The sequence below is a fragment of the Felis catus genome, chromosome D2 (genome assembly GCF_018350175.1).
Source record: "Felis catus isolate Fca126 chromosome D2, F.catus_Fca126_mat1.0, whole genome shotgun sequence".
Lineage (NCBI taxonomy): Eukaryota > Metazoa > Chordata > Mammalia > Carnivora > Felidae > Felis > Felis catus.
In genome coordinates, this window is record NC_058378.1 from 8,189,971 (window position 1) to 8,205,145 (window position 15,175).

Here is a 15,175-nt window from a genome sequence, read left to right on the forward strand (position 1 = left end):
AATCGGTATCCTTGATGCGATCGTCAATGTATCTTGTCAGTGCAAAATGCATCGTGAGAGCTGCCTCCCGATGATCCACATGAACATGATATAAAATAGTGAAACTCAATGTGAGACAGAAAAGGCAGCAGGACAATGTTCTCTAGGAAGTTAACAGCCTGCGTCTCCCTGGCTGCACTAGCTGGAGGGGGAGACAGAACACAACCAGGAGAGAAAGAGTTTTGAGTAGCGGAGGACAGTCCTTCAAGCAGTCCCGTTCCTGATCGCCTTTCTCCAAGCGAACTTGGGTAAGTGCATAGCAGGGTCTCAGCACCGCGAAGGACATCTGCCTGCAGAAAACTTTCACAGATGACGTTCCAGTTTTTGGCTACTTGTGTCCTTTTAGTCTTCACTGAATTACACAGATTTTTTTTTTTTGGTGTAGAGAACAGAAAAAATATATATATACATGTATATATATGTAATAAAGCAGCATTTCCCAAGAGCGTTCCTTAGAAAATTTGGGCCACAGTATGTTTAACAGGTGTTAGTCAATGAATACAATTTCACAAGCAAATGGAACTGCAGAAAAGTAGATTATAGTCAAACAGGATCAGAATTGCAGAACTACACTGATCCTTAATTATAATATTGTCAACCAAGACTCTCTGAGCACATCATCATATAGCATTTGTATATATATGTGTTTATAACGACAGCAGTATTTTTCACTCCAGGGGACATTTAGAAAGATGAGGAGGGGTATTTGCATGATCTACTGCGTGGCTTTTGTCGTTTCATGGGCAAGAACCAGGGATGATAAACATATGATCATATGTAATTTATATATATGATGTAAGCTATATATGTGCATACCTATGTGTGTATAACATATACAGTCTAACACATGCTTTCCCCTGAGCTCTTACAAGTAGCATCTTTCGGAAATCATGTTTACTAGAAAAAGCAGTGTGAAATGCTGATTTAGAGTGATAACTCAATATAATCTACATTGATTATATATATATATATAGATTATATATATAGATTATATATATAGATTATATATAGATAGATTATATAGATAGATTATATATAGATAGATTATATATAGGTAGATTATATATACAGATTATATATATAGACAATATATATGTATATAGATTATATAGATAGATTATATAGACAGATTATATATAGAGAGATTATATAGAGAGAGATTATATATATATAGATTACATATATAGATAGATTATATATATGTAGATTATATATATGTATATAGATTATAGATAGATTATATATAGATAGATTACATATATATAGATTATATATATAGATAGATTATATAGATAATATATATGTATATAGATTGTATATATATAGGTTATAGATAGATTATAGATAGATTATATATATAGATAGATTATATAGATAGATTATACATACGGATAGATTATATACATATATAGATTATATATAGAGAGAGAGATTATATATATAGAGATTATATACAGAGATTATATATAGAGATTATATATAGATTATATAGATAGATTATATATAGATAGATTATATATATAGATTATATATAGATAGTTTATATATATAGATTATATATATGTAGATAATATATAGATTATAGATAGATTGTATATATATAGATTATATATATATATAGATTACATATACAGATAGATTATATATATAGATAGATTATATATAGATAGATTATATATATGGATAGATTATATAGATAGATTATATATATAGATAGATTATATGTAGATAGATTATATATATAGATAATATATGTGTATATAGATTGTATATATATAGATTATAGATAGATTGTATATATAGATAGATTATATAGATAGATTATAAATATGGATAGATTATATATAGAGAGATTATATATATATATAGATTACATATATAGATAGATTATATATATGTAGATAATATATATGTATATAGATTATAGATAGATTATATATAGATAGATTATATATATATAGATTATATATATAGATAGATTATATAGATAATATATATGTATATAGATTGTATATATATAGGTTAAAGATAGATTATAGATAGATTATATATATAGATAGATTATAGATAGATTATATATATAGATAGATTATATAGATAGATTATACATATGGATAGATTATATACATATAGATAGATTATATATAGAGAGAGAGATTATATATATAGAGATTATATACAGAGATTATATAGAGATTATATATAGATTATATAGATAGATTATATATAGATAGATTATATATAGATTATATATAGATAGTTTATATATATAGATTATATATATGTAGATAATATATATGTATATACATTATAGATAGATTGTATATATATAGATTATATATATATATAGATTACATATACAGATAGATTATATATATAGATAGATTATATATAGATAGATTATATATATGGATAGATTATATAGATAGATAGATTATATATATAGATAGAATATATATAGATAGATTATATATATGGATAGATTATATATAGATAGATTATATATAGATAGATTATATATATAGATTATAGATAAATAGATAGATTATATATATATGTCTAATATATAATCTCTCTATATAAATAAATCTAAAATACGCATAACCTGTGTTGACCAAGTCTGGCGACTTGAGGCCCCAGGATCTCACCTTTAAGGACTGAGCACCCCTGGCACTTATCGTGTCTGCGCTCTTAGTCCTAACATCTCTGGGCACCGCTGTGAATCAGGAGGATGTCAACGTGAGATGCTGTCATGGAAACACGTCAGAGAAATACGAGGACTCTTGGAGTGTCGCGAAGGAGAGGTGTCTAAGTCGGGCAGACTCACCCGACAGTGATAGCTAATACTACGAGGCCCAGATAGGGCCGAGCAGGGCACCCCTGGAAAGGCCAGGTAAGCAGAGGCCTGGGGAGGGGTGCCTGAAGAAAGGCTGTTGGGTTAGAACCTGCCACAGGATGGAACACGCAGGCTCCTCTTGTCGGGACACGTCGCCCTTCCAAATCCAGACCCATTGCACAGAGGAATGAAACAAAGCGGCCAAAGGGGCTCTATGTCACGGCTGCAAAGCACAGCCTGTCGTGACCTGTACATTCTTGCGCCATCCCTTGGGAAGACTCCAGCTTTTTCTACCAGCTGCACCCCGGCGAAGCCACCTAGCGCTCCTCCTCTGCACAGGCCCCCTCCCCCGCTCCCCCTACCCCCCCCACCCCACCTGGGCTCTCCAGCGTGGCCATCAGATTCACTTGCAAGGATTGTAACTCGGAGGCCTCAAATGCCAACCACTCTGCAGAAACCGGGGCATCCAAATTGTAAATGCTTTGAGACAAAAGACCGTTGAAGACAAAAAACTCCCTAATGATTTCCCATAAGATAAATCCTGAGTTAAGGGTGTAATCAACTCTCAAAGCCTACCTGCCAGAGAGGACCCATGAAGGGATGGGGGGTGGGGGCGGGTAGGAATTGTTACTGATCCATGATCACAGCAGCGGACTCAGGGAACAAGCAGGTAAGCCCTGGAGCTCCGAAGGCTAGCTTCCCTGGGCGGGGGGGGGGGGGGGGGGGGGGGGGGAGGGGGGGGGCAGGGGTCCCGACGAATAGAGAACAGCGTTCTGGGCTGGCCTGCCAGCACTGTTGCCCAACAAACTCAGATAAACTCGGCTTAAGAGAAGCCAGACAAGGGTTTGGAAGAGAAAAAAGGATTAATGGGGGGGGGGGGGGGGGGGAGAGGCGGCAGCTGGGGGAGGTGACAGGCTCCTGTCTTAACAACCCACCTCTCTGTGGCAAGGACACCTAGGGTTTCATGGGAGAGTTTGGGGACAGGGAGAGGGGTACGTGCAGGAGAGGAGGGAGGGTGCTCCGTCTTGGATGGGGGGGCATAGCCACAGGCAGGGAAGGGCACCTGTGGGGGTGGTCTTCTAGGCCTTTCGTTATTGCCATCAGGGCTTTTCTGGTCTGCTGGTTGGAATGTTCTTGCAAAACGTCTTGGTCAATGCCTCAGGGAAGTGCGATAAAGAGTAAGTACAACGGGTTCTAGTTAGAGCATGTGTGGAGCTCCGTTTCTGGTTCTCCCTGTTGTGTCTACACCTGAGCAAGAGGGCTCGCTGGCGGACGAAATAGTGAGTCAGCATGGGGTCATCTTTAAGATTAAGTCGTGCACTCATTCAGTCTTTCACCCATTTATTTATTTGACAAGCCTTCATAAGAACCTCCATGCTGTAATCTCACGGTTTGTGAGACCCTCCGTGCTAGCTCCGGAGAGACAGAAATGAGAAGGAAAACATTTCTGCTCGCAAGGCACCCAGCCACCTAGCCGTTTCGCACTCGCTGGAAGACATATGAATCACTCGGAATCTGAAAATGCAGATCCCTGGACACCCCCCCAGAGTCTCATTCACTTTGGCTGGGGTGGATTCTAAGAGTTATCACTGTGGGGTTTGGGGCAGGATTTTTTTAATGGTAATCATGATGCCTATACTAATCAGACAGTTAGTAGCCAGAGGGCCCTGTAAACCTTTTCCGCATCCACCAGTTGGTCAAGGGCACAAAATGGTCGGCAAATTTCCTTCACGGTCTGGCAACAAGAGTCAGATTCTGCCGCCGTCACTCTGAGCTCAGGCACATGACTTGACCTCTCTGAGACGCAATTTCATTTGAAATAAAATGGAGATGATATTTCTTATCCCTTGGGATACTTTTGAGAATGAAATGAGATCATGTATGTCTGACACCTAACTTGGCACATAATCGGCTCTCAATAGTTGCGCTAGTGATCATTGTTACTGTTGGTGGTGTTAACGCTACCATTGTGATCAACCAGAGTTAAGTTTTATTAATCAATATTAGTTACATACAAATGTGCTATGTTGATATAAAAGTACGTATTTACTACATTAATCGTATTAATTATACTATACATTAATTATATTCATACATGTACTCAACAGAGATTATGATCTTGATGAATCCAAGAGAGAGATTTATGGAATTTTCTATGACAATACTGAAGGCATCTTCTGAAAAATGCTTCCATTTCCTACCGGCTGCGACTTACCATCTGTCTTCATTTTGTTGCTTTTAAACTTAAGTGGTTTCAGGGCAGCTGGGTGGATCAGTCAGTTAAGCGTCAGAGTCTTGATTTCAGCTCAGGCGATGATCTCCTTGTCGTGGGATCCGGCCCCATGTCAGGCTCTGTGCTGAGTGTGGAGCCTGCTTAAGATTCTCTTTCTCTCCCTCTGCCCCTCTCCTCTGCTCATGTGCTCTCTCTCTCTCTCTCTCAAATTAAAAAAAAATTTTTTTTTAGTTAAAAAAATAAACTTAGGTGGTTTCAAAGCCAAATGAGGAATATAATCATCTTTCTCCCCCATCGTTTCCAGAATTTCCATCCAGCCTGGATGGCTCAGTTGACTGAGCATCCAATTCTTGATTTCAGCTCAGGTCATGATCTTAGGGTCGTGAGATTGAGCCCCGTGTTGGGCTCCAGCTGAGCGGGGAGCCTGCTTGAGATGCTCTCTCTTCCTCCCTCTCTGCCCCTCCCCTGCTCACGCACAGATGTGTGCGTGCATGTGCTCTCTCGCTCTCTCAAAAAATAAAAATAAAATTAAAAAATTACAAAGCATGGAAAGTCCTAGGAAATGAGAAAGTGATCACCCAAACAGTCACCATCTAAATATAACCGTAATTAAAATTTGGTGCTTATGTAACTGAACTCACATGACTTCACTCCTTGGTGAGTCATAGGTAGAGACTGGTCTATGTGGTCGCACAAAATAAACTTTACGGGCAGCAAATAAGGAGATCACGGGGAATAACTTCCAAAGCCAGGAATCCCCAATGGGATGGGCTCCTTTCACATAGGGTTAGGATGAATATTTAGAGAGAGGAGCCTCGTCACCCAATATGGAGGTAGGCATAAGGTCGTACCTGCACCTTAAGGAAACATGCTTATACACAGGTTGTATGTTATGTAAATGAGTCTTCTGCCCCTCCTTGGGTGGAGATTTTAGTATTATAATGAGGTAGAGGTTAACAGCTGGTCACAGCATGGTCCTCTGTGCAGGTGTGAGTCAGGGGTTGAGTTCAAACTGGTCTGGGTGGTCTGGGCCACCACGGCTCTCCCTCCGGCAGTCATTATTGCTTGAGGGGTCGTTTCTGTTTCCATCATGGGATGCTGTGCCCATCATGGGTTTTTCCTGAGTTAAGATATAAGCTTAAAAGTAAGTTCTTAAAAAAGAACTTTAGGAAAGTGTGGACAAATATAGACAGGTACATGCAGGTGGGCAGTAAAGGTCAGGTCTTGGGGTCAATCATGAGGCGTTTCTCTTTTTCTTTCTTTTATTTTCCTCTTTATAATTTGTTTTATCACTGGGCTTCAAAATATATGCACAATTCACATCGCTTTTCTCTCAATATTATATAATAGAAATTTCACATACCACTTATAACCATACTTGGTGGCTGAACAATTCCATTCTTTCTCACCCATAATTTATTTTATCGATCTCTTATGTGGTAAATTTCACTATATTAAGATATATAATCAGGAATGATTTTATAATATATATTTTTGTTATTACTCATATATTGTTTTTCCTTTGGCTAGACTGCTGGAGATAGAATTACTGAGCGAAAGATACGAATTTTCTTTTTGTTCCCCCTAGGGGGTGCACCGTTCCTGGACTTACCGCAATACCAGGTTGATGCATGGAGGGAACGGAGCAAGCTCCTATTCCCTCTTCTAGTTCCAAAAATCTATTTAATATATTGTCCTCAGATAAAAGATGCATCAGATATTACACTGAAAAGAACAGATCTTAGCCAAAAGGCCAAGAAGCAATAAGGCATGAATATTTTTAAATTTTTTTTTAACGTTTATTTATTTCCGAGACAGAGAGAGACAGAGCATGAACAGGGGAGGGGCAGAGAGAGAGGGAGACACAGAATCCGAAACAGGCTCCAGGCTTTGAGCTGTCAGCACAGAGCCCGACGCGGGGCTCGAACTCACAGACCGTGAGATCAGGACCTGAGCCGAAGTCGGATGCCTAACCGACCGAGCCACTCAGGCGCCCCGATGAATATTTTTAAATTTGCAAGACATGCTAATAAATTTCTCTCCATAAAGCTTATGCCAGCACTCACTCCCCTGATCAGAAGAAAAGGAATTACGTTATCTGGTAACTAGAGATATTAAGTGTGCTTTATTAATATATTGGCCATTATATTTCTCTTTCTGCAAATTCTACATTCCCTTCTTTTGTTCAGCTGCCTATTGGAGACTTACTTGAAGTTGACTTCCTTCCTTTCTTTTTTTCCTTCTTTCCTTCCTTCTTTCTTAGTAAAAATTTATACTTTCTGATTTTTCATGGAATGAGTCTTGAATATTAAGTTTATTGCCTGGTAAAGCGTAACCTAGAAGCATGTTCCCATGCTCTCCCGCAGTAGTATTATAGAAGGATTCTAGCAAAGTTCACTTTCAGAATTCTGTTTGATGACACATATGTTAATATTTTCTTTCCCAGGAAGACCCCCCACAATGTGGCAGCTTTTAGCAGCAGCCTACTGGATGCTTCTTCTTGGACCCATACATGGTTATCACAAGAAAGGAGGCATCACAAATCCTGAGGCTACTATGAATATTGTAAGTCATTCATTAAGAAAAAAAAAATTAAGATAAAGAAGTATTAATTTATCATAATTTTATATACAATAATTTAGATATAATCGATGTGCTCGTCTACAACCAGTTCTACATCGACTAAATCTGTGCTTCCTCCCCTTTCCCTGGTGTGGTTAGCCAGTGGCTGAAAGTTGCTAATCTAAGCTTTGAAAGACCCAAGCCAAGTTGGGCCAGTAATATTCCCTTTCCTGGTGGCTTCAGCTACCATCTGATGGTGGTTTCCTGAAGAGCAGTCTCAAGAGTTCATACTGATGACCTTTATATCAAAATGTATTTATATCAGAAATTTATATTAAATTTATATCAAAAGTGGAATGGAATAGTGTGCTAGTCAAAGAATATAAGAAAGAAAGAAAGAAAGAAAGAAAGAAAGAAAGAAAGAAAGAAAGAAAGAAAGAAAGAAAAAGGGGAAGGAGGGAAAGAAAGGAAAGAAGGAAGGAGGGAAGGAAGGAAGAGAGGGAGGGAGGAAGAGAGGAAAGAAGGAAGGAAGGAAGAGAGGGAGGGAGGGAAGAAAGGAAGGAAGGAAGTGAGGGAAGGAGGGAATAAAGGAAGGAATGAAGACAGGGAGGGAGGGAGGTAGGAAAGAAGGAAGGAAGGAAGGAAGGAAGGAAGGAAGGAAGGAAGGAAGGAAGGAAAGAAGGGAGGAAGGAGGGAAGGAGGGAAGGAAGAGAGAAAAAGAAAAAGAGGCAAATGACTGACAATGTCACCATTAGGGCTTCATTCCAATGGGATGCTCCACAGCTTGTATACCTTATGCACCACTGATGTCTTCACCAGTGCCAAGTTTGTGGTAGAACTTTAAGAAGACTGAAATTGTCAAAGTTTCTAATTATTGTCTCCTGTGTGTTCCTCTCTCCACACTATCCAGCAGGTGCCCCTAACCTCCTACATGGCTGAACTCACAGTCCACGGCTATATGTCCTCGTATCGAAATTTCCCTCTTCCTGTCATATTCGCACACATTCTCGTCCTTCCTGGCCCGGGTGCTTTTTGGTTCTTAATTATTCTATAAAGATAACAGGAGTTATAAACATCTATAGAGCACTTATGTCGTGCCAGGCATTGTTCTGGATATTTTATGTGTAACCCTCAGAACAAATCTGTGAAAAAACACTAGTATTATTTTCATTTCACAGTTGAGGGAAACGAGGGACAAAAAGGTTAAATAACTTGCCCAAAGTTGCCTGGCTAACAAGAGAAAGAGCGGGAATTCGATGCCGTACAGTTTGTCTCTGGAATCTAGGCTCATAACCACTGTTTTAAATCGTCCCATAATATATGCACACCTCTGGTGCACGTTGCATGGGCAAATGCAGAATCCTGTGGTAAAGGCGTGAGCTTTGGAGTTCAACTTACTCAGACTTTCCTTTTGTCGTTAGCTTCCTAGAGTACAGTTTCAGGTAGATTGCTCCTCTTGCTGACACTTTTTTCAGCTGCAAAATGGGTATAATCCCATCTCAAAGACCTGTTGTAAGGATTCAAAAAGCAGGGGACATAAACTGCTCTGTGCGGAAGATGACCAGTAAACGGTACTTCCCCTCCTGCGTGTGTATCTCTGTGGGACGTTTCTTGTATCTGGGTCCGCTCTGTCTTCTTCACACCTTTCTCTCTGCCCAAGAAGCTGACCTGTAAGAACTGAGGCAACAAGTTCCCTTGACTTTGGTTTTCAGTTCAGTTCAGCCGACTGAGATCTTAGCAGGAGATCAGAAGGCGGAAGGAGGGTGAGATCAGATGATTTATTGCCCTGGATTCCTCCATGAGGTCACCCTAAGCGGGCTGTGCCCTTCTGCCAAAGGCCATACTTCCTCCCCATGTGCCCTTTTCTCTCTGTCTCACTCTGGGCCTGGTGACCACTTTCTCCCACCTCCCTTCATGGGTGGTTGGGAACAACTCACTCGTAACTAGCCACAGGGTACCACACAATCCCCCATGGTTTCCCTCATCAGATGACCATATAGTTCGTTTGCAAACATTTTGAGAGTGAACCCTGGGTGCGTTCATAATACCAAGCCAGGCAAACCAGGATGTACGGTCACCCTACCTCGCCTTCCCATGCTTCTGTCTGCAACCTCTTCCTAAAACCCTCCTCAAGTTATCCTGATTTTTCTGCTGCATTCTGTCCCAGGACGTCATGGAACAGTAGTTGTATAACTTAAAGTACCACATTGCAGTTTATCAAGACATGACATCACGAATGTGTCTATTTTCCTCTCCTCTTTTCAGAGCCAGATTATTTCCTACTGGGGTTATCCTTGTGAAGAGTATGACGTTGTGACCAAGGATGGTTATGTCCTCGGAATTTACAGGATTCCCCATGGAAGAGGATGTCCAAGAAAAAGTAGGATTTATTTTGTTTTGGAAGGAATCATGCCTAAGGCAGAGATTCCTAGGTCTCCTCACAGTACCAGGGTAGCCTTTGTTCTGAAATAGTCTGGCCTGTTCCAGAAGAAACTCATCACCTCCACCGCTAGACTCCATTTCACTTGTATAATCCTTGGGACTTTTGAAAGCAGTTAGATATACAGTTGGCTAAAACAACAGGGGGGTGAGGGACACTATTACCCCCATTCCAAGCAGCTGAAAGCTCACATATAACTTTTGACTCCCCCAAAACTTCACTACTAATAATCTAATGTTGACCGGAAGCCTTATCAAGAACATAGACAGTCAATTAACATATATTTTGTACGTTATACATATTATATATTGTATTATTATAATGAAGTAGGGTAGAGAAAGGAAAATGTTGTTAGAAAAATCTTAGGGAATAGAAAATACATTTCTAATATTGTACTGTATTTCTCAAAAAAACATCCACATATAAGGGGACCCAACAAGGTTCAAACCTATGGTGTTCAAAAGTCAATTGTACACTGTTTATGTAGTCTTTTTTTTTTTCTCCACCATTTTGTCTTCCTTCCAAAACACACACACACACACACACACACACACACACACACACACACAGGGTATTCTAGAGATTCCCTCTCTTCAGGCTTAAGAACCCTAAGAGTCACCTTGACACTTTTTTCTCCCTTGTTTCCTATATCCAGCCAATCACCAAGATCTATCAATTTTGCGTCTAAATTTCTCTCTCCTCCAAAAACTCCTCTCAGCTCGGACGTGATCATCATCTTTTGCTTCAGCTACTATGATAGCTTTTCAACTTACTTCACTTGTAATTAGTTCTCTTCCTAAGGCATTGAGACTTCATTTTCGAAGTAAATCTGACCCGGGGCTCCTGGGTGGCTGAGTCAGTTAAGCATCTGACTTCAACTCAGGTCATGATCTCACGGTCTGTGGGTTCACGCCCGGCGTCGGGCTCTGGGCTGACAGCTCAGAGCCTGGAACCTGCTTCCGATTCTGTGTCTCCTTTTCTCTCTCTGCCCCTCCCCTGCTGCTCTGTGTCTCTCTCTCTCAAAAATAAATATTAAAAAAAAATTTTTTTATTTTTTTTTTTTGAGACAGAGAGAGACACAGCATGAACGGGGGAGGGGCAGAGAGAGAGGGGAACACAGAATCGGAAGCAGGCTCCAGGCTCTGAGCCATCAGCCCAGAGCCCGACGCGGGGCTCGAACTCGCGGACCGCGAGATCGTGACCTGAGCCGAAGTCGGACGCTTAACCGACTGAGCCACCCAGGCACCCCAATATTAAAAAATTTTTAAAGCAAGTCTGACCCTATTCGTACTATACTTAAACTTAATTAAACACCCATTTCTAGTTCCCTACAATCAAGATGGATCCCTGTAGAGGAAAGAGGAAGTCACTTGGCAAAGCCACTATTTGCTTTCTTCTCTCATTTCTTACCTCCTTCGATACTTTGGGGGTGTTGTATAACAAAACCTCCCGGTATCACAATCCTTAATCATGTGAAGAGAAAATCTAGATTTTCAAAACCAGAGGGAGATGTTGTTGACTTTATAGAACCAACCGCCAGCCCCCAGAAAACTCCATGACCTTTGTAAACACTCGTGAGAACGCTGTCTGCCCAAACTCGATTTCCGTTCTGCCAGGCAAGGTAGCTGCCAAGACGCGTGAGCTGGACCGCTTTCTGTACGATGAGAAGCTGTGGGGGCTCAGATCAGAGAGGGCCTATGGCCTCTGACTGCTCTTTGGCAATGATTTAAGAGAATTAGTAACACCTCTTCTTTCCATTCCCTGGAAAGTTCGATTGAATGGACATAGACTTCGGTTCCTTGGGTCGTGGTGGCCAGAGCCTCTTCCAGAGTATCTCCCAGTGTAGCCTGTCCGATCTCGGGAAGCTGGGCTAGCCCCACAGTGAGCTCAGGGGGTCGTGGGTACCAGCACAGGACCACAAACCATTTGTAAAAGCCGGGGACATGGCAGTCCCTTCTCTCTCTACTCTCTGTGTCTCAACACCACCTCCCTACCTCCTCCTTTTCTTTTCTCCTCAGTCAAGCTGCTCCAATTCTACACTGTGAGCAGGAATTTTATGTCAAGTTAACAACTTTACGTCACATAACATTTCACTGAACATCTCTGCATTTTGCTTCCCGACGATGTAAATGAAACGATGCGGTTGTGTGTAAAATCGAGCCTAGTGCCTGGCACTCGTCAATATTCAAAATTGGCGTGTTTATTGTTTCTGTTATTATTTTGAGAAACATTTAGTTTTCTAATCAGAGACTCCTTGAGAAATAAAATGTTATTCGTAGAAATAATAATAATAGGGGAAATGATTTATTGTGTTGGACAGTCTTTTATGTGTTTTTATCCTAATTTAATTCCTCTGACTCTACTATGAGATAGCATTTGTTACTGTTGCCCATTATACAGATCAGTTAACTGAGGCACAAAGGGGTTAGTGCTGGGAGGAATAGATTCTAAGCAAGAACAGCCTGACTCCAGCACCTATGGAACGACACAATATGTTATTTAAATCAAAATTTTACAAGGAGGAAAACAAGACACGAGAGGATAAATAACTTGCCCAAGTAAGTAGTTCATAAAAGACTAGAACCCAGGTTTACCCCGTGCCACATTGCATCCCTTACCCTCTGTCCTATATCAGAGGAGGTCAGGAACAGAATTTTCCGATAGATGCTCAGAGGGTTCAGACATGAAATTCTTGTCGCCCGTGTCTTGCAGCTCCAAAGCCTGTCGTGTATTTGCAACACGGGTTAATTGCGTCTGCCAGTAACTGGATTTGCAACCTTCCGAACAACAGCTTGGCTTTCCTTCTGGCAGACACCGGTTATGACGTGTGGCTGGGGAACAGCCGGGGAAACACCTGGTCCAGAAAACACTTGAAGTTTTCACCCAAATCACGAGAATTCTGGGCCTTCAGGTAAAGAGATACGTACTGATGAAGTGTGTACTTTGTTCATTTATCTATTTTTTTAATGTGTATTTATTTTGAGAGAGACAGAGAGAGAGAGAGCACAAGCAGGGGAGGGGCAGAGAGAGAGAGGGAGAGAGAGAATCCCAAGCAGGCTCCGTGCTGTCAGCGCAGAGCCCGATGTGGGGCTTGATCTCACAAACCACAAGATCATGACCTGAGCTGAAACCAAGAGTCAGAGGCTCAACCAAGCTAGCTACCCAGGTGCCCCTGCTTTGTTCATTTATATGGACCAACACCCTTTGATTTTTCCCTTACTGTGCAAATACACCCAGTGGAATACTCAAGAAAGAAACAAACGTATCTTCCTCTACCCAGGCTCTGAAGAAATGTCCTTATTCATTGCACTGATATTTGTTTTAAAAATCCCACTTGTTGGGGCGCCTGGGTAGCTCAGTCATTTAAGCATCTGACTTCCGTTCAGGTCATGATCTCATGTCTCGTGAGTTCAAGCTCCGCGTTGGGCTCTGTGCTGACAGCTCAGAGCCTGGAGCCAGCTTCAATTTAAAGCCAGCTTTAAAATTTAAAAATTAAAAAAAATTTTAATAAGTAAAAGAAATAAAAAGCCCATGTGTTGGTGCCTGGAGGGCGTGTGTGTGCAAGGTATATATGCAAAAAAAAAAAAAAATCAAAACGCAAAGGTCATCTTTAGAAAGGTTACCTCCAGGACTCTCACTTTGTCAGTGTGGACCCCAAAGGAAGGTTACAAGGTGTGCTTACTAAAGAGGAAAAAGGAAACCAATCGAGAAATGGGACCAGAAACAAGATTCTGGGCGAAAATTCTGGGAGCCAGGCATCCCTGATAAGCCAAGAGGGAGCCTAGAGTGAGTTTGAGCGGATGGTATTTTAAATGTTGACTCACTCCGTGGTGAACAAACCATAGGCTGGCGGGGCTGAAGCCGTCCCTGGATCCAGGTCCCGGGGAAAGAAAGAGAAAGCCTGACCACAGAATGACTGAGGAGCAGTGCCCCTGGGGCACGACTGCTTCATTACAGCAGGAAGCCCCGTGCTGACACAGGAGCTAAGAAGCCTGCCTTGAAGGTCCCTGAAGTCATTTGTTCCTTGGTTTCATTCTTAGAAGCCACATGGCATTTCCTGACTCCACACCCCAGTGCTGTTGTGTCACGGGTGATGACAGACAGCGTGAGGATATGCCCTAGGGGAGCGTTTTCCCAACTCTGCACAGGAAAAGAGGCCCTGTGAAAACGTGCAGATCACCAGGCCTCTTCCCCGGAAATTCCGAGGCAGTCTGTCCAGGCTACTTGCTTTATTCTGTTTACAACGTAGGCATTCCAGGAATTGTTCTTTTCAAGGGAGTTTGGTAAATCTGCCGTAGAGTGAGGTGAAACATGACCAGCCTTACAGGAAGATCCTCTGTGGGCCTCTGCAAAGCAGATTTTTCTGACTCTGGTTTCTTAACCCTGTTACTCTTGCAATCAAGGTGACATCCTCAGAAGTTGCAGAGATGCCTAATGCTATATACCGACTCCAGTCTTAAATCGACAAGCGCCAAGTATCTGTGGCTGCAGGAAAGGTGTTCGAACACTGTAGGGCTGACAATGAGGTGCTTTTTCTCCAATTTTGTTGTTCTTTCTCTTTGGCAGTTTGGATGAGATGGCTAACTACGACCTTCCAGCCACAATCAATTTTATTGCAGAGAAAACGGGACAAGAGCGACTCTACTACGTGGGCCACTCCCAAGGCACCACCATCGGTGTGTTTGGGCAGGGGTGACCTGAGAGTGTCAGAGGACCTTCTGTGTTCACGGAAGGGGTTGGGGCTACCTCCCTCTGCGCAGTGTCTCTAGCTTGTGGACTCGACCTGGGAAACCCTCTGGCTGGTTTCTGAAGTAACTAAAACAAGGATGACAACAGGGATACACACACACACACACACACACACAGGCTGCCGCCCCCCCCCCCCCCCCATTGAATTTGGAGATTGTTGGAGATTGATAGCTAAGCCCGAGGGAGAGAGAATTATTCATTTGTGTATACCACACACATTTGTCACACCGGTTTAGATGCTGGGGAGGCAGAGACAAAAATCATACGCATCTTTCCCTTAAAGAGCTTGCAGTCTAACGAGGACACCAAAAAGAAA

General features: G+C 41.6%; 1 protein-coding gene and 1 pseudogene across 4 annotated transcripts in view; one reads left to right on the top strand and one right to left on the bottom strand.

Annotated features, from left to right (window-relative positions):
- Nucleotides 1–15,175, top strand: part of LIPK (lipase family member K) — a 50,580-nt gene that overhangs the window by 18,126 nt on the left and 17,279 nt on the right. For all 4 annotated transcript variants that reach the window (XM_019814251.2, XM_019814250.2, XM_019814247.2 and 1 more), the window contains 4 exons: nucleotides 7,555–7,673; nucleotides 9,936–10,050; nucleotides 12,823–13,021; nucleotides 14,677–14,786. In XM_019814251.2, the coding sequence (XP_019669810.2) occupies nucleotides 7,569–7,673; nucleotides 9,936–10,050; nucleotides 12,823–13,021; nucleotides 14,677–14,786 (529 nt within the window). In that variant the 5' untranslated portion in view covers nucleotides 7,555–7,568. The remainder of the gene's footprint in view (nucleotides 1–7,554; nucleotides 7,674–9,935; nucleotides 10,051–12,822; nucleotides 13,022–14,676; nucleotides 14,787–15,175) is intronic.
- On the bottom strand, nucleotides 6,695–6,873 carry LOC111557211 (annotated as a pseudogene).